This window comes from Mastigoproctus giganteus, chromosome 1 (genome assembly GCF_048544385.1).
Source record: "Mastigoproctus giganteus isolate SK-2022 chromosome 1, ASM4854438v1, whole genome shotgun sequence".
NCBI lineage: Eukaryota > Metazoa > Arthropoda > Arachnida > Uropygi > Thelyphonidae > Mastigoproctus > Mastigoproctus giganteus.
Window position 1 is genome coordinate 281,381,126 of NC_143575.1, and position 18,846 is coordinate 281,399,971.

The 18,846-nt window shown below is 38.7% G+C and overlaps 1 protein-coding gene across 2 annotated transcripts in view; it reads right to left on the reverse strand.

Annotated features, from left to right (window-relative positions):
* Positions 1–18,846, reverse strand: part of Mvk (Mevalonate kinase) — a 168,137-nt gene that overhangs the window by 48,570 nt on the left and 100,721 nt on the right. For both annotated transcript variants that reach the window (XM_090386726.1, XM_090386719.1), the window contains exon 6: positions 2,681–2,771. In XM_090386726.1, coding sequence (XP_090242852.1) covers positions 2,681–2,771 — 91 coding nt within the window. The remainder of the gene's footprint in view (positions 1–2,680; positions 2,772–18,846) is intronic.

The window sequence follows — 18,846 nt, forward strand, 5'->3', positions numbered from 1 at the left end:
ACGAGCTGTCATGGCAGATTGTCTGCATTACTCAGAGAACTTCATATCTGACTGCACAGTTACCTCCAGGTATTTTTCATTCTCCACTAATCTGAGTGTAGTAGTGCACAGTTACTCTGGGGTTGCTGTTACCACAATATGCAGTACTTTGAATTTGTCAATGTTAAACTTCAGTTGTCACTTCTCAGTCAATCGCCCAACTTTTCTAGGTCCTGTTGCAGCAGCATGCTGTCATTGACAACTCTGCCAACCTTTGTATCATTTGCAAAGTTCGACATTAAACCTGATATACTTTCATCAATATCATTTATAAATACAGAAAACAACTATGGGCCAACATTGAAATCTGAGGGACTCCAGGGTTCTGAATATGTCACTGAGCAAACTAGGTTTGCTACTTAGTGCATCAATCTCATTTTGTGGAGGAACCTCACTATGAGCTGCACTACTCTAAACTATATGCCAGTATCCAGACTACTGAATTAGATACTGCTTGGTGTATCATCAGTGGACAAGCAGGCACTGCGAAGATTCAAAGAAAGTCGTACTAGGTAGCAAACCTAATTATCTTATTACTACACACGGAATCAGGCTATGCCCTACATGTACAATAAAATTTCATAGCTCTTGTAGCATAAACCTTTGCACTAAATTTACTTGAGTTCATATTACCTGCTGCACCACCTCGCATACTGCAGATCATCACCGGGCTATTCAGTTCTCCACAGTGCTTACCTACCCACCAATGAAACCCCAAATCTGGTAGTGGGATATAACAAATAGCAATATACTTGTCCAGGAGCAATGAATTTTATTTAGAATAGTGCAATACCAAAGCAATTTGTGGCAAAGTGGCTTCCACAATCGAAGTTCTACTCATTAAATAGCAAACCTAGTTTGTTCATTTCGCATTAGCATTAGTAGAGGCATTTGATGCAAGAAAGCAAGCTTATGCAGCATCAGCCAAAAAAAATAATAATAAAAAAAATAAATAAATAAAAAAAAATAATAAATAAATAAAAAATACCACTTCCACTTCACCCCTCTGTTCGTTCGAAATACCTGTCCAGCTGAGCCTTAAACTTATTTAGGCTATCAACTTCCAGGACAAGGGATGGAAGTTTATTCCCCCAACCAACCACCCGCTGGCTAAAGGCAAATTTCCTCACGTCTACCCTACATCTGTCTTTTCTCAATTTGAATTCATGCCCTCTCAGGTGATTATTCTGAGCAAGAGGAAAAATCTCATCAGCATTGAGCATGCTCAAACCATTCAAGGCTTTATACACCTCTATCAGATCACCTCGCCGGTGCCTAGTCTCCAGACACTGTAATTTGCAAAATTTAGGCCTTTCTTCGTAAGAGCACCCCTTTGTTCCATTCACTAATCTTGTTGCCCTTCTCTGTACTCGTTCCAGCATCTCTACATCCTTCTTGAAATGAGGCCTCCAGACCTGTATACAGTACTGTAGGTGTGGTCTGACCATTGCCTTATACAATGGAATAATCACCTCCTTATTCCTGCTAGAAAAATTGCTATATATCATCGACAATACACCATGAGCTACTCTTGCAGCCTGTTTGCACTGCTAAGAAAACTTCATATCTGCCTGCACAACCACCCCCAGGTCCCTTTCATTCTCTACCACTGTTAGTGTAGTACCACAGAGTTGATACGTTGCTCTGGAGTTGCTGTTTCCCACATGTAGTACTTTACATTTGTCAATGTTAAACCTCATTTGCCACCTCGAAGCCCATCTGCTCAACCTTTTCAGATCCTGTTGCAGTAGCATAGTGTCAGTAGTGTCCTTGGCAACCCTGCCAACCTTCGTATCGTCGGCAAACTTGGACATTAAGCTTGATATACCATCATCAATATCATTTATAAATACAGAAAACAATAATGGACCCAATACTGAACCCTGAGGGACTCCACTAATAACATTAGTCCATGGTGAGCAGTGTCCATTGATTACCACTCTCTGTCTTCTCCCCCTCAACAACCCCTTTGCTATATAGAGAACAAAGCTATGGCTGAATGTACAATAATGTTTTATAGCTCTTGTACCATATCATCTAATTGTTTTATGATCTCTTTACATTCTGTAAAGATATTCTGTATACATTCTGTAAAGATATTCTGTATACATTCTGTAAAGATATTCTGTATACATTCTGTAAAGATATTCTGTATGATATCTTTACATTCTGTAAAGATATCATATACTCAAATTTACTAAGAAATGTGCACATGCGAAACTACAAATTCTGCATCCCCCACTCAATGAGATACTTAAATGAGACTTATATGCCTCCAAGGAAGAACTCAAAGTAGAATTTACGGTGGAAAGCTATCCAAGTAGTTAATTTCTAAACTGTCAATTTAAATTCCAGCTATCTGTTTCAAAAAAAAAAAAAAAAAAAAACTTTGTGCATATTATTCATATTGTACCAATTTACCTGCATTTGCCCTTACACAACATTAGAAGTGAATATAGCAGTTCCAATCAATTTCTTGTGTATTCTTCAGCTTTTATGCAATTTATATTTTGTAATTTGGATAAAAAGAGAATCCATTATAATGAGTTTTTGAATTACTCTATCTCATAACAGCAAACTTTTGCTGTAGATATTTGATTTTTTTTTTTTTTTTTTTTTTTTTGTATTAATATCAACTTGCTTTATCATGCCTCTCCTTGACTCTTGATACAAGGGCTTTTGTACTGCGGGGCACTTTGGTGTCAACCAGTATTATTTTCAGTGGTGGTAAGCTAGTAATTATTTTAAAAAATTAATTAAAATAATTAAAAAAGTAAAATGTTTATGCTCTATCTTTCTAGTAATACATATAAGACCCATTTTAAAAGGAATTTTGCAGAACAATTATTTTTTCAACAAAAATAATTTTTTTTGAAAAATTGTTTTTTTAACAAAACAAAATAATCTATATAGTCAAGTATTCATGAAATACAAAGACTTCTATATTTGCAAAAGAATAAGAGAAGTTTACCTCAACATGATATGTAGAACACTTCCGTATACTCCCAAGAAATTAAAGCGAAAACAATTAAAATTTTAAAATCTTACATTACAGTAAGAAATAATTAATAATAATTAAAAATCAAATGAACACAATTAAAAATTAAGTCAAATTAATTTAACGAAAAAAAAAATTGCAAAACGATTTTCCTTCCTGAAGCTGACAATGCTTTTCAACCGTGTATTGAAATGAAAATTACAATACACAGAATGAAAATTACCGAACAGTGGTGAGCATGGAACTTATTATTATTATTATTAGCCACATGGTACAAGGAAGCCTGAGGCTTATGCTGCACCAGACAAAAAAAAAAAAAAAAAAATCCCCGAGTTACCCTGAGAGAGAGAAGTAGAAAGGAACCACCAAGAAAGAGAAGAATGATGATATCCAGCTCAGGACCCCGGGTTTGCCAAGCCCATACTCACCAGATGTGAGCCCCCGGGAGGTTACTCTGTTTTAAAATTATTATCTGTAATTTGGATAAAAAGAGAATCCATTATAATGAGTTCTTGAATTTAATCTCTCTCATTACAGCAAACTTTTGCTGTAGATTTTGATTTTTTTTTTTTTTTTTTTTGTATTAATATAGGACCACGAGTCAGAGATTAGATATGGCTGGTGAACATAAACAGAATTCTCATTTAATTTAATTTCAATGGTTTCTGAAATTAATAGTCTTGTATAATTACATTGGACACTAAGTATTTCAGCCTTGTTAAATAAAAAAGTATGTTTTTCATTAACAGAGTTAGCCTTTCATTTCATGAAAGGCTAACTCTGACGCTGTTGAACGAGAAGTACGAACTGAGGCCGCATGTTGATTAACATGAAAATTCAGAAGAAAATGCCTATATCGCGACTCATCTTATTCCTGATAAGATGAGTCACAATCACCAGAAGAAATGTTCTCTAGGTCAGTTATTTGTGTTGTGAATGGGGAAAGGACTGAGCGACTGATGAGTATAGTGTGTCATTTCTGTATTGGCCTGGCTACCATTTTAAATCCATTGTGGTAGAACTTACATCCTCATATTACATCAATATCTTTAAAGAATCTGTTAAGTTGTTTGTTCCACTGTTCAATATATGGGACAGAAATAAAGTATTTTTTGATATTACTATTGTTGGTTGGTGTATTTTTTTGTATTCTATCCTTAGCTTGTACCCTAATTCTGTCTATTGTAGCAAGTGGGTACAATATCGCGACTCATCTTATTCCTGATAAGATGAGTCACAATCACCAGAAGAAATGTTCTCTAGGTCAGTTATTTGTGTTGTGAATGGGGAAAGGACTGAGCGACTGATGAGTATAGTGTGTCATTTCTGTATTGGCCTGGCTACCATTTTAAATCCATTGTGGTAGAACTTACATCCTCATATTACATCAATATCTTTAAAGAATCTGTTAAGTTGTTTGTTCCACTGTTCAATATATGGGACAGAAATAAAGTATTTTTTGATATTACTATTGTTGGTTGGTGTATTTTTTTGTATTCTATCCTTAGCTTGTACCCTAATTCTGTCTATTGTAGCAAGTGGGTAACCCTCGTTTAAGAATCTGCTGGTTAATATTTGTAATTCTGACGCCAAAGCAGATTCCAACGTTGAATATTTATAAGCATTGAGAAATTGATTAAAGATAATCAATCTTTTGAGGGTGAACGGGTGATAGCTGTTATAATGCAGAAGCATACCGGTGTTTGTAGGTTTACGATAGATGTTAAATTGAATTTTATTCGTGTAGTAGTAGTAGTGGCATGTGATGCAAGAAAGCAAGTGTATGAGCTTATGCAGCTTCAGCCAAAAAAAAAAAAAATCATCACACCATTTCCTCCAAATGCCTGTCCAGTTCCTCCTTAAATTTATTTAACCTGTCAATTTCCACAACAACAGATGGAAGTTTCTTCAAGCAATTAACCACCCGCTGGCTAAAGGCAAATTTCCGCACATCTATTCTACATCTGTCTTTTCTTAATTTGAATTTATGCCCCCTTAGGTTTGTAATCTGAACAAGTGGAAGGATCCCATCAGAATTCAGCGTGCTCAATCCATTCAAGGCCTTATACACCTCAATCAGATCACTGCGCAGGTGCTTAATCTCCAGCCACTGCAATTTGCAGAACATAAGCCTCTCTTGGTAAGAGGATCTCTTCATTGCCCTCACCAATCTTGTTGCCCTTCTCTGTACATGCTCAAGTAAATCTATATCCTTCCTAAAATGAGGCCTCCAGACTTGTACGCAGTACTCAAGGCGTGGCCTGACCATTGCTTATACAGAGGGATAATCACCTCCTTCTCCCTGCTAGCAAAATTCCCATATATCATTGACGAAACCCCATGACCTGGCCTGGCAGCCTGTCTGCATTGCTCAGAAAACTTCATATCTGACTGCACAATTACTCCCAGGTCTTTTTCATTTTCTACCACCTTAAGTGTAGTACCACACAGTTGGTACGTTTCTCTTGGGTTACTTCTACCCATATGCAGTACTTTGCATTTGTCAAGGTTAAACTTCATTTGTTACCTCTCAGCCCATCTGCTTAACTTTTCTAGATCCTGTTGCAGCAGCCTACTGTCATTAGTGTCCTTAACAACCCTGCCAACCTTTGCATCATCTGCAAACTTCGACATTAAGCCTGTTAAACCTTCATCAATATCATTGATAAATATACAAAACATCAGTGGACCTAACACCGAACCCTGTGGGACTCCACTAATAACATTAGTCTACGAAGAGCAGCACCCATTGATTACCACCCTCTGTCTTCTTCCACTTAACCATCCTTTTATCCATTGTAGCAACTTACCCTTAATACCATTCTGCCCCAATTTGTACAATAGTCTACATGCGCAACAGTGTCAAAAGCTTTCCTGAAATCCAAATATATGATATCAAAATTATTTTTTGCATCCAGTTCCTTTGTAACCACATCATATATCCTATCAAATTTGTCAGACAAGACTTTCCTTTAACAAACCCATGCTGTGTCTGAATTATTGCTGCAGACTTGTCTAGATGATCCTGCGATGCATCTTTAACCAGTGACTCCGTTATTTTATCTGGAAAAGAAGTTAAACTAACTGGTCTGTAATTACTCGTGTCACCCTTCGATCCCCCTTTGTGAATTGGGGATACATTTGCACATCTCCAGTCCGTGGGAACCTCCCCTGAGTCCAAGGATGCTCTCATAATTATGGCTAAGGATTTGCTTAGTTGCTTTGCCGCTTCCTTTAATATAACTGGATAGATCGCATCCACCCCAGGTGCTTTTCTCATGTTTAACTTCAACAATTTCTCCTCCACTTTGCTTTCAGTTATTACAAAATTGTTAAGTATCCTGCTACAATTTGATAACCTTCTGCCATTTTCAAACCTTAATAACTCCTCATGTGTGAATGTAGAGGCAAAATACTCATTCAGTTTGTTTGCTATCTGAGCAGGATCATCAACAGTCGAACCATCGATGTCAAGTGGACCAATCAGATTCATCCCCCTTCCTTTTAGAGTTTATATAAGTAAAGAAATCCTTGCTGTTTTTCTTAGCATCTTTTGCCAAGGATTTCTCGTAATCTGCCTTCGCCTGCCTAACCTCCTTTGTGACCTTATTACAGACTAGCTTATATCTGCCATAGGCTTCTGAGTCGCTTGATAGTTTATATGCATCCCATGCATTTTTCTTCTGTGTTATGAGTCTCATTAGTTCATTAGATAACCATTTAGGCCTAAACCTTGAACAATATTTCTTAATAGGTATGAAACTTTTAGTAGCATCCAAGATTAATTCCTTGAATGCTTCCGACTTAGAATTTACTGTTGGTAACATCATCAGTTTATCCCACTGTACAGAATTTAAAAACTGTCAGAGACCACTGAGTAAGCGTGAAATTTAGAAAATTTAATGACTTAATATCTGTATTCTCCCTCTCCAATGTAAATTTGAGTCTAGAATGAATATTATTAAACGAATGTAAAATGTCTTGGATAGTGCTACTGTCGGTAATGACTAGAACATCTTCTATATACCTCCCATAGTATGTGATAAGGGGTAGAAAAGGTGTCAAATGTATACGTTCAATCACTGAGAGATAGATTTCCGATATTAGGCCGCTCAGGCTTAAATCCCATTGCCCTCAATATGATATTGAATCATATTGAAGTAAACTTCTCTTATTCTTTTACAAATATTGATATCAACGTAGAATGAATTGAGCATTATAGCTCTGGTTCATACTATCAAAAAGATTTCTATAAGAGAAATAATGGTTTAGAGTGCTATAAGTCTAATACGAATGCTATTGGCATCAGCAAGCATAATTTTGATGTAATATGAGGATGTAAGTTCTACCACAATGGATAGAAATTGTGGTTTTAGTTACAAATACTGCTACAGGTCAACCATCACTAATCCGGTTCCACCGCTAATTCGGACATAATTTCTGCGATCGTAATTTCAAATTTCCCAGGTCGGTGCACCGATCTGCCGCTACTATTTTGGTGGCATTGGTTGCAGCATCAGCTGTTGGCGCAAACTCATAAACACTGGCAAGCCATTCCTACTTGTTTTTCTGCATTTATTATTATAACCTGCTCACATTTAGCCCCAGCCATGGTTCCAATGCATAAAGGAAGTACCTCTCGTGGTGTAAAGCGCAAACACTATTCATTGTTCATAACAGATAAAGTTGAACTTGTGAAAAAACACAACAGCAGTGTGTCTGTGAGAAGTTTAACTCTGCTTAGTTGTAAATTCCAGCAATTTCTCTCAGTTCCTCTTATTTTAGTAAATTCTTTTAGCCATTCCTTTTTAGGTTTTTTTTTTTTTTACAACACACTTGCGGAAAAACACAACACAATATGATGGATAATACAGTGCGCTAACGAACTTGTTTTCACACGTTCTCTAGCATTACTGATAAACTTGATGCGATGTTTGAGAGTATTTTATCGCAATTAGTTTTATTGGAGTGCTCGCAATAAACTAATCACAAACGACCTTCATATGTATGCTGTAATAGCATCACACATATATGGCCGCACACAGCTTCTCAAGAAATAAAGTAACCTACTGGGCCATGTCAGCCACATATATGTGACATAAAAAAAGACTTTTTTTTTTTTTTTTTTTTGATATTTTAAGCGAAAAAACGACAACACTGACATTACAATATTTACTTTTGAATTACTGATCAAATTATTTGATAAATATTTTTTTGGCCCCTGGGGAAATTTTTTTCTTAAACTAGCTTGGCAGTCAACGTGTTAAAGGTAGGATGATGTGGTTAGTTGTTGGGTAAACAAATATCTGGCACCACACAGGTCCCAACACTGCTGGATTTGTGATGGTTGACCTGTACTACATAGGTATAATGAATGGCAAAACAATAGACAATGAATGGTAAAATAATACACAATATCAAAAAGAATAAATGCACAAGGCATAATAGGCATAAGAATATCAGTGATATATCACCATATTTTGTCGTAGTAGTAAAAAATTACAGCAGTAGTGTAAATGGCATCGATTTAATTGTGACTACCTTCACGAGTTACCATTTATTGCACTACCTCGAATAAGTAATGCTTCACCAATGGAGAAGACTATTATTACTTATTTACAAAGATTGTGGTATCCCCCAAGAATAAGTAATGTTAGTCTTCTCCATTGGTGAAGCATTACTTATTTGAAGTAGTGCAATGAATTTTGCAACTTACGAAGGTAATCACAATATGAGATAATTAAATCGGTGCCATTTCACTACTTCTGTAGTTTTTTCATTACTACAGAAAAATATGGTGATATATCACTGATATTCTTATAACAATACATGGTAAAACAATGCATGGAAAAATAATTGAAATCACTGTAATTATAATTATATATTTGAAAACGAAATGCACAAGGCATAATCCTTATGGGTTTTTGGTAATTAACTATATAATATTGGTGTAGATACACCATAGTTAACCCATAAATTTGAACTACATATGTAGTGTAAAAGGCATTAATAATATCTCATTTTGTGGGTGCTTTCACAATGAGATAGCTGGTATTGCACTACTTCAAATAAATAAAGCTTCTCTAATAGAGAAGACTACTGTTATTTATTTTCAGAGGATACCACCACCGATATTATATAGTTAATTATAATCATAAAACAGAAGGTAACTGTAAAACAATCTGTGTAATTACAATTAACATTCATCAGGATTTTCCCCAAAAATGTCTGGTTCGGCTTTTGTTAAACACCTGGAAAACATTTAAAATCTTAGTCAGATGTCCCAGGCTGGGATTTAATGTTGTCCAGAATTTTAACTATTTTAAGGCATCCCAACAAACTGATGTAATACTTGATTTTTTTGAATAGTCACAGGATGCAAGGAAGCTAGGCTTTTGCTACACCAGTCAAAAATTTGAAAGAAAATTACAGAGGCAACTTATTCCAAGGGTTAACAACTTCTTGAATAAAATAAAATTCCTAACAACCTAGACCTTAAGAGTAAGAGATCTGCAGATTTACTTAACAAGTACAAGTCAATGTTGATAAAAAGTCACAAGTTAAGGTTAAATTTGAAAGTGTCTACAATTCTACCCAGACATGATAGGAGGGAGTATATGAAAAGAGCCTTGTCAATCAATTTGGCCTGAAGAGATTGTGCAAGGATCATGGTGTAGAATTATTTTAGTGTGGTCTGTTTTTCAACAGGAGAGACTGCTTCTACAGGGATGGTATACACTTAAATAGAAAGGATACAAGAATATTTGCTGAAGCTATCAAGGCAGCGTTAGGTGGGTTGCAAAACTGCTAGCTTGGGGGGGGGGGATTCACAGAGTAAGTGTGGTCTATGTTTTTTAACAGGAGAGACTGCTTCTGCATGGATGGTATACACTTAAATAGAAAGGATGCAAGAATATTTGCTGAAGCTATCAAGACAGCATTAGGTGGGTCGCAAAACTGCTAGCTTGGGGGAAGGATTCAGACTAAAAGGATTAACCATAGCTGCAGCAAACTTGTGGGTTGGCACTCACACACTACCAAAGTTTTTGTGGATTTATTAGATGATTATTTTCTACAAAAGCATGCTAGAGTGGTAACCAGAGGGAGTAACACTCTTGATTTGTTTATCAACATTCTACAGGGATGGGATACACTTAAATAGAAAGGGTGCAAGAATGTTTGCTGATGCTATCGAGGCAATGTTAGGTGGGTCGGAAAACTGCTAGATTGGGGGGATACAAGGACTAATAGATTAACAGTAGCCACTGGCAGAGGTGAAAGTGATTCTTGCACTGCTTCTATTGGAATGAGCCGCAGCCTGGAAAATAAGATGCAGGATATTTCAGAGACTGCTGGGAATCATTGGGGTACAAGTAAACACATGGGTTGTGTTAGGGTAGCTAAGAAAAAGAACAGGTGCATGTATACTTGTGTGTACACCAATGCTAGGAGTTTAGTAAATAAATTTGATGAATTTGAGGTATTGCTCAAAACATCAAAGGCAGATATTGTGGGGATTTCAGAGACGTGGTGTCACACAGATATAAGAAATGCAGAACTGGAATTTGGGGAGTACAATGTCTACAGAAAGGATAGACAGGATAGGAAGGGAGGAGGGGTTATGCTATTAGTTAAAAAACACATAAAATCCAAGGAAGTGAAGCCAGTCGACATCGCTGGACAGTGCAGTGTCGAGTCAGTTTGGTGTGACATAAGCATTGGGAGATCAAAATTGAGAGTAGGAGTGTGCTATAGGCCTAATGACTCTGATGAGTATAATAAGAAACTGTTCGGAGAAATAGAGTGGGCCAGTAAATCAGAGAGTCTTATAATGGGGGATTTTAATTTCCCAGATATTGACTGGAATTTGGGGGCTGGTCACTCACACACGAGCAAGGCTTTTGTGGATTTATTGGATGATTGTTTTCTACATCAGCATGTTCGGGAGGCAACTAGAGGGAGTAATACTCTTGATTTGATTATCAGTAGTGATTCTTCATGCATTAAGAATCTGCAGATAAATGAACCACTTGGTGGCAGTGATCACACTGTGCTGAAGTGGGAGTTACTCAAAGAGGTAACTACCATTAGGGGTAAAGGGAAGGGGTATTACTTTCGTAAAGGCGACTACAATGGACTGAGACAGTATTTAAATTCTATACAGTGGGATCAACTGATGATATTGCCAACAGCAAATTCAAAATGGGAAGCATTCAAAGAACTTATCGGGGAAGCTACTAGTCTTTACATACCAACTAAGAAATATTGTTCAAGGTTTAGGCCTAAATGGTTGTCAGATGAACTAATGAGGCATATGGCAGAGAAGAAAAATGCATGGGATACATACAAATTAACACGTGACACGGACGCCTATGATAGATACAAGTTGATCTGTAACCAAGTTACAAAGGAGGTTAGGCAGGCGAAGGCAGATTACGAGAGATCCTTGGCAAGGGATGCGAAGAAAAACAGCAAAGAGTTCTTTACTTATGTAAACTCTAGAAGGAAGGGGATGAATCAGATTGGTCCACTTGAGATCGATGGGTCAACTGTTGATGACCCTGCTCGGGTAGCTAACAAACTAAATGAATATTTTGCATCGACATTCACACATGAGGAGTTATTCAGCGAGGGGAATGCCAGAGGTGTATTCAACTCTAGCAGTAAGCTAGAGAATCTTGTAATAACTGAGAGCAAAGTGGAGGAGAAATTGTTGAAGATAAACACAAGAAAGGCACCTGGGGTGGATGGGATCTATCCAGTTATATTAAAGGAGGCAGCAAAGGAGGTAAGCAAACCCTTAGCCATAATTATGAGAGCTTCCTTGGACTCAGGGGAGGTACCCATTGACTGGAGATGTGCAAATGTGACCCCAACTCACAAAGGGGGATCAAAGGCTGACACAAGTAATTATAGACCTGTGAGTTTAACTTCTGTTCCCGGAAAATTAATGGAGGCACTGGTGAAAGAAGCACTGCAGGATCATCTAGACAAGACTTCAGTTATAGCTAGGACACAGCATGGTTTTGTTAAGGGGAAGTCTTGCCTGACCAATTTGATTGGATACTATGATGCAGTCACAAAAGAACTGGATGCAGGGAATAACTTTGATATTATATACTTGGATCTTAGAAAGGCTTTTGATACTGTTGCACATGGAAGACTGCTGCACAAATTGGAGCAATGTGGCATTGGAGGCAAGTTGCTGCTATGGATAAAGGGGTGGTTGAGGGGGAGAAGACAGAGAGTGGTAATCAATGGACACTGCTCATCGTGGACTAATGTTATTAGTGCAGTCCCTCAGGGTTCAGTATTGGGGCCTTTATTGTTTTCTGTATTTATAAATGATATTGATGATGGTATATCAGGCTTAATGTCCAAGTTTGCAGACGATACGAAGGTTGGCAGGGTTGTCAAGGACACTACTGACACTATGCTGCTGCAACAGGATTTGGAAAGGTTGAGCAGATGGGCTTCGAGGTGGCAAATGAAGTTTAACATTGACAAATGTAAAGTACTACATATGGGAAACAGCAACCCCAGAGCAACGTATCAACTCTGTGGTACTACACTGACAGTGGTAGAGAATGAAAGGGACCTGGGGGTGGTGGTGCAGGCAGATATGAAGTTCTCTGAGCAGTGCAGACGAGCTGCAAGAGTAGCTCATGGTGTATTGTCAATGATATATAGGAATTTTTCTAGCAGGGATAAGGAGGTGATTATTCCCTTGTATAAGGCAATGGTCAGGCCACACCTAGAGTACTGTATACAGGCCTGGAGGCCTCATTTCAGGAAGGATGTAGAGCTGCTGGAACGAGTACAGAGAAGGGCAACTAGATTGGTGAATGGGACAAAGGGGTTCTCTTACGAAGAAAGGCTTAAGTTTTGCAAATTACAGTGTCTGGAAACTAGGCACCAGCGGGGTGATCTGATAGAGGTGTACAAAGCCTTGAATGGTTTGAGCATGCTCAATGCTGATGGGATTCTTCCTCTAGCTCAGAAAAATCACCTGAGAGGGCATAAATTCAAACTGAGGAAAGACAGATGTAGGATAGATGTGCGGAAATTTGCCTTTAGCCAGCGGGTGGTTGGTGGGTGGAACAGACTTCCATCCCTTGTCGTGGAAGTTGATAGCCTAAATAAGTTTAAGGCTCAGCTGGACAGGTATTTCGAACGAACAGAGGGGTGAAGTGGAAGTGGTTATTTTTATTTATTTATGTTACTTTTTTTTTTTTTTTTTTTTTTGGCTGATGCTGCATAAGCTTGCTTTCTTGCATCAAATGCCTCTACTAATGCTAATGCTAATCAGCAGTGATTATTCATGCATTATGAATTTACAGGCAAAAGAACCACTGGGTAGCAGTGATCACAGTGTACTGAGGAGGGATTTACTTAAAGATGTAACTGCCATCAAGGGTAAATGGAAGAGTTTTTATTTTTGTAAAGGTGATTTTTTGTATTATTTGTATTATTATTAGCCATATGGTGCAAGGAAGCCTGAGGCTTATGCTACACCAGCCAAAAAAAAAAAAAAATTTTCTGAATTACCCTGAGAGAGAGAGAGAGAGTAGCAATCACCAAGAAACAGAAAAATTCAAGATTTAGCATTAGCATTTAGCATTAGTATTTAGCATTAATAGAGGCATATGATGCAAGAAAGCAAGATTATGCAGCATCAGGCAAAAAAAAAACAATTCCACTTCTCAACCCTCCGTTCATTCGAAATACCTGTCCAGCTGAGCCTTAAATTTATTTAGGCTATCAACTTCCACGACAAGGGAGGGTAGTCTATTCCACCAACCAACTACCCGCTGGCTAAAGGCAAATTTCCACACATCTATCCTACAACTGTCTTTCCTCAATTTGAATTTATGCCCTCTCAGGTGATTATTCTGAGAAAGAGGAAGAATCCCATCAGCATTGAGCATGCTCAAACCATTCAAGGCTTTGTACACCTCTATCAGATCACCTCGCCGGTGCCTAGGTTCCAGACACTGTAATTTGCAAAACTTAAGCCTTTCTTCGTAAGAGCACCCCTTTGTTCCATTCACTAACCTTGTTGTCCTTCTCTGTACTCGTTCCAGCATCTCTATATCCTTCTTGAAATGAGGCTTCCAGACCTGTATACAGTACTCAAGGTGTGGCCTGACCATTGCCTTATACAAGGGAATAATCACCTCCTTATCCCTGCTAGAAAAATTCCTGTATATCATTGACAAGACACCATGAGCTACTCTTGCAGCCCATCTGCACTGCTCAGAGAACTTAATATCTGCCTTCACAATTACCCCAAGGTCCTTTTCATTCTCTACCACTGTCAGTGTAGTACCAAAGAGTTGATACGTTGCTCTGGGGTTGCTGTTTCCCATGTGTAGTACTTTATATTTGTCAATGTTAAACTTCATTTGGCACATCTCATCCCATCTGCTGAACCTTTCCAGATCATGTTGCAGCAGCATTATGTCAGTAGTGTCCTTGACAACCCTGGCAACCTTCATATCATCTGCAAACTTGGACATTAAATTTGATATACCATCATCAATATCATTTATAAATACAGAAAACAATAATGGACCCAACACTGAACTCTGAGGAACTCCACTGATAACATTAGTACACGATGAGCAGCGTCCATTGATTACCACTTTCTGTCTTCTCCCCCTCAACCACCCCCTTTATCCATAGAAGCAATTTGCCTCCAATGCCACACTGCTCCAATTTGTGCAGCAGTCTTCCATGTGCAACAGTATCAAAAGCCTTTCTAAGATCCAAGTATATAATATCAAAGCTATTCCCTGCATCCAGTTCTTTTGTGACTGCATCATAGTATCCAATCAAATTGGTCAGGCAAGACTTTCCCTTAACAAAACCATGCTGTGTCCGAGCTATAACTGAAGTCTTGTTTAGATGATCCTGAAGCCCTTCTTTAACAAGTACCTCCGTTAATTTTCCTGGAACAGAAGTTAAACTCACAGGTCTATAATTACTTGTGCCAGTCTTTGTCCTCCTTTGTGAATTGGGGTCACATTTGCACATCTCCAGTCTGTGGGTACCTCCCCTGAGTCCAAGGAAGCTCTCATAATTATGGCTAAGGGTTTGCTTACTTCCTTTGCTGCCCCCTTTAATATAACTGGATAGATCCCATCCACCCCGGTGCCTTTCTTGTCTTTACCTTCAACAATATCTCCTCCACTTTACTCTCAGTTATTATAAGATTCTCTAGCTTACTGCCAGAGTTGAATACACCTCTAGCATTCTCCTCGCTGAATAACTCCTCATGTGTGAATGGCGATGCAAAACATTAATTTCGTTTGTTAGCTACCTGAGCAGGATCATGAACAGTTGACCCATCGATATCAAGTGGAGCAATCTGATTCATCCTCTTCCTTCTAGAGTTTACATAAGTAAAGAACTCTTTGCTGTTTATCTTTGCATCCCTTGCCAAAGATTTCTTGTAATCTGGCTTTGCCTGCCTAACCTGCAGGATCATCTAGACAAGACTGCAGCAATCATTCAGACACAGCATGGGTTTGTTAAGGGAAAGTCTTGTCTGACAAATTTGATAGGATATTATGATATAGTTACAAAGGAACTGGATACAAAAAAATAATTTTGATATCACATATTTGGATTTCAGGAAAGCTTTTGACACTGTTACGCATGGAAGACTATTGTACAAATTGGAGCAGAATGGTATTAAGGGTAAGTTGCTACAATGGATAAAAGGATGGTTACGTGGGAGAAGACAGAGGGTGGTAATTAGCATTAGCATTAGTAGAGGCATTTGATGCAAGAAAGCAAGCTTATGCAGCATCAGCCAAAAAAAAAAAAAAAAACCCACTTCCACTTCACCCCTCTGTTCGTTCAAAATACCTGTCCAGCTGAGCCTTAAACTTATTTAGGCTATCAACTTCCACGACAAGGGGTGGAAGTCTGTTCCACCAACCAACCACTCGCTGGCTAAAGGCAAATTTCCGCACGTCTATCCTACATCTGTCTTTCCTCAATTTGAATTTATGCCCTCTCACGTGATTATTCTGAGCGAGAGGAAGGATCCCATCAGCATTGAGCATGCTCAAACCATTCAATGCTTTATACACCTCTATCAGATCACCTCGCTGGTGCCTAGTCTCCAGACACTGTAATTTGCAAAACTTAAGCCTTTCTTCGTAAGAGCACCCCTTTGTTCCATTCACTAATCTTGTTGCTCTTCTCTGTACCTCGTTCCAGCAGCTCTACATCCTTCTTGAAATGAGGCCTCCAGACCTGTATACAGTACTCTAGGTGTGGCCTGACCATTGCCTTATACAAGGGAATAATCACCTCCTTATCCCTGCTAGAAAAATTCCTATATATCATTGACAATACACCATGAGCTCATCATACCGAACACTGAACTGTTAATGAAGAAGAATCAGGCTCAGGGATCCTTGAATAAAAATAGTAAGTATAAAATATTTTCTTGTTTAAAATTTCATGGGGTGCAATTAGAAAAAAAAAATTGTCTAAAAAAGTCCTTAAGGGCTCAATAATTAAAAAAAAGTTGAGAAACACTGCTCTATGTGAACTAATGCTATTGGCAGAGGCCCCCAGGGTTCTGTGCTGGGCCCATTGTTGTTTTGTGTATTTATCAATGATATTGATCAAGGTATATCAGGCTCAATGTCAAAGTTTGCAGATGATACAAAGGTTGGTAGGGTTGTTAATGACAGTAAAGACAGTATGCTACTGCAACAGGATCTAGAAAAGTTAGGCAGATGGGCTGAGAAGTGGCAACTGAAGTTTAACGTTGACAAACGCAGCAAAGTACTCCATATGGGTAGCAGTAAGCGAAGAGAAATGTACCAACTGTGTGTTACTACACTCAGGGAGGTGTAGAATGAAAAAGCACTTGGGGGTAATTATGAAATTCTCGGAGCAGTGCAGATAGGCTGCCAGAGCAGATCATGGAGTTTTGTCAATGATATATAGGAATTTTGCTAGCAGAGACAAGGAGGTGATTATCCCCTTGTATAAAGCAATGGTTAGGCCACACCTTGAGTACTGTACACAAGTCTGGAGGCCTCATTTTAGGAAGGTTGTAGAGTTGCTAGAAAGAGTACAGAGAAGGGCAACAAGATTGGCTCAGTGCTGACGGGATACTTCTGCTTGCTCAGATTAAGAACCTCAAGGGGGCATAGATTCAAATTGAGGAAAGACAGTTGTAGAATAGATGTGAGGAAGTTTGCCTTTAGCCAGCAGGTAGTTGATTGCTGGAACAGACTTCCATCTGTTGTAGTGGAAGTTGATAGTTGATAGCCTATGGTCCTTGAGGTTGTCACACACATTCTCTCAGATATGCCAGACAAGCTGTACTTGCTACCTGGGAGTCTAAAACGCTGATGAAACTGATATTCGGGTGACACTCAAGTCAAGTGGAGCCAATTTCGGCAAAGTCCGGACAGTCTATGACAGCCAAATCCTCTGCTTGCACCGTCACGATGGTGGGACTGTTAATAATCCTGGGTATAACCTCCATGCACAAGTACATGGTGGGTGACCACCCAGGTGTGAACCAACGTAAGCAGGGATCGAGGTTTGGTGCCCACACCACATGGAGGAACGCCGCCCCTCTATGTTACCAGGCAGTACTAGGTGGTAGATGACTCTCATCAACCGGTGAAATACCACCACTTTGCTTATTGGAGGCTTGAAGTGGTGGAACCTATGTTTAGTCTCTCTCTCTTTTTTTTTTTTTTTTTTTATGAGAACCCCAAACACGAGAGGTATTATAACCTATAGTACTTAGTACCGTGCTTGGGTTGGAGGTTGAGAAAAGAAAGAAGATATTTGTTGTTATTGGACTTGAACTTCTGTAGACTGTAATTTTCAGGAAATACGTATGAAGGAAGGTTGTTCCAGAAAACGGCAGTTGAATGAATAAATGAGGAAGATGAAAAGTTGGTTCTGTGGATAATTGGATGTTGAAGTTGGACAGTAAATGGATGTTGGCTTGTGGCGGCACGTGTTCGGACTGTTTTGAAAGAGAGAGCGGGAATTATAGAAGCCAATTCAGAAGAACAGTGCCCATGGAAGTATCTGTAGAAGAGGCATGCAGCAGAAACAGTGCGTCTATGAGAAAGCGAGTGGAGAGACTCTGTTAGAGATGAATCATTAATTAACCTAACTGCCCTCTTCTGAATGGAATCACGAAGCCTGAGAGAGGTTTTGGGGGCACCACCTCAGATGTGGGAACAATATTCCATGGCAGGGCGGATTTGCGATTTATACAGAGTGAGCAGCTGTTTGGGAGAATAGTAACGCCGAGAGCGAAAGAGAAACCAAGTTTTTTAGATGCAGAGGAAGCAATATTTGTAATGTGCTTGTGCCAAGAGAGATTAGAAGTCAGGGTAATCCCCAAAAGAGATATATCATTTTGCCTAGAAATCGGAGTGTCACTAAAGATAAGCATAGGAGAAGAAGAATCCTTTTTGCGAGATATAAGACAAGATTGAGTTTTAGAAGGGTTGAAATCAACTAAGTTGTCTTTGCCCCACTGGAGAATTACCTGAAGATCGGCATTTAAGGAATTGGCAGCAGATTTTCGAGAACTTGAAGCTGATTCAGCTGGACAAGGTTTCTCAAAATGGAAAGTTGAATGCAATGTGCTATCATCGGCAAAACTATGGATAGGATTTCCAGTCAATGGAAGAAGGTCATTGATATACAAGAGTGGGGGGAAAGAACTGAACCTTGGGGGGACACCGGCATTAGTGGAGAAGTTAGAAGACAGAGAGCCATCTACCATCACCCTCAGTGAGCGATCAGCG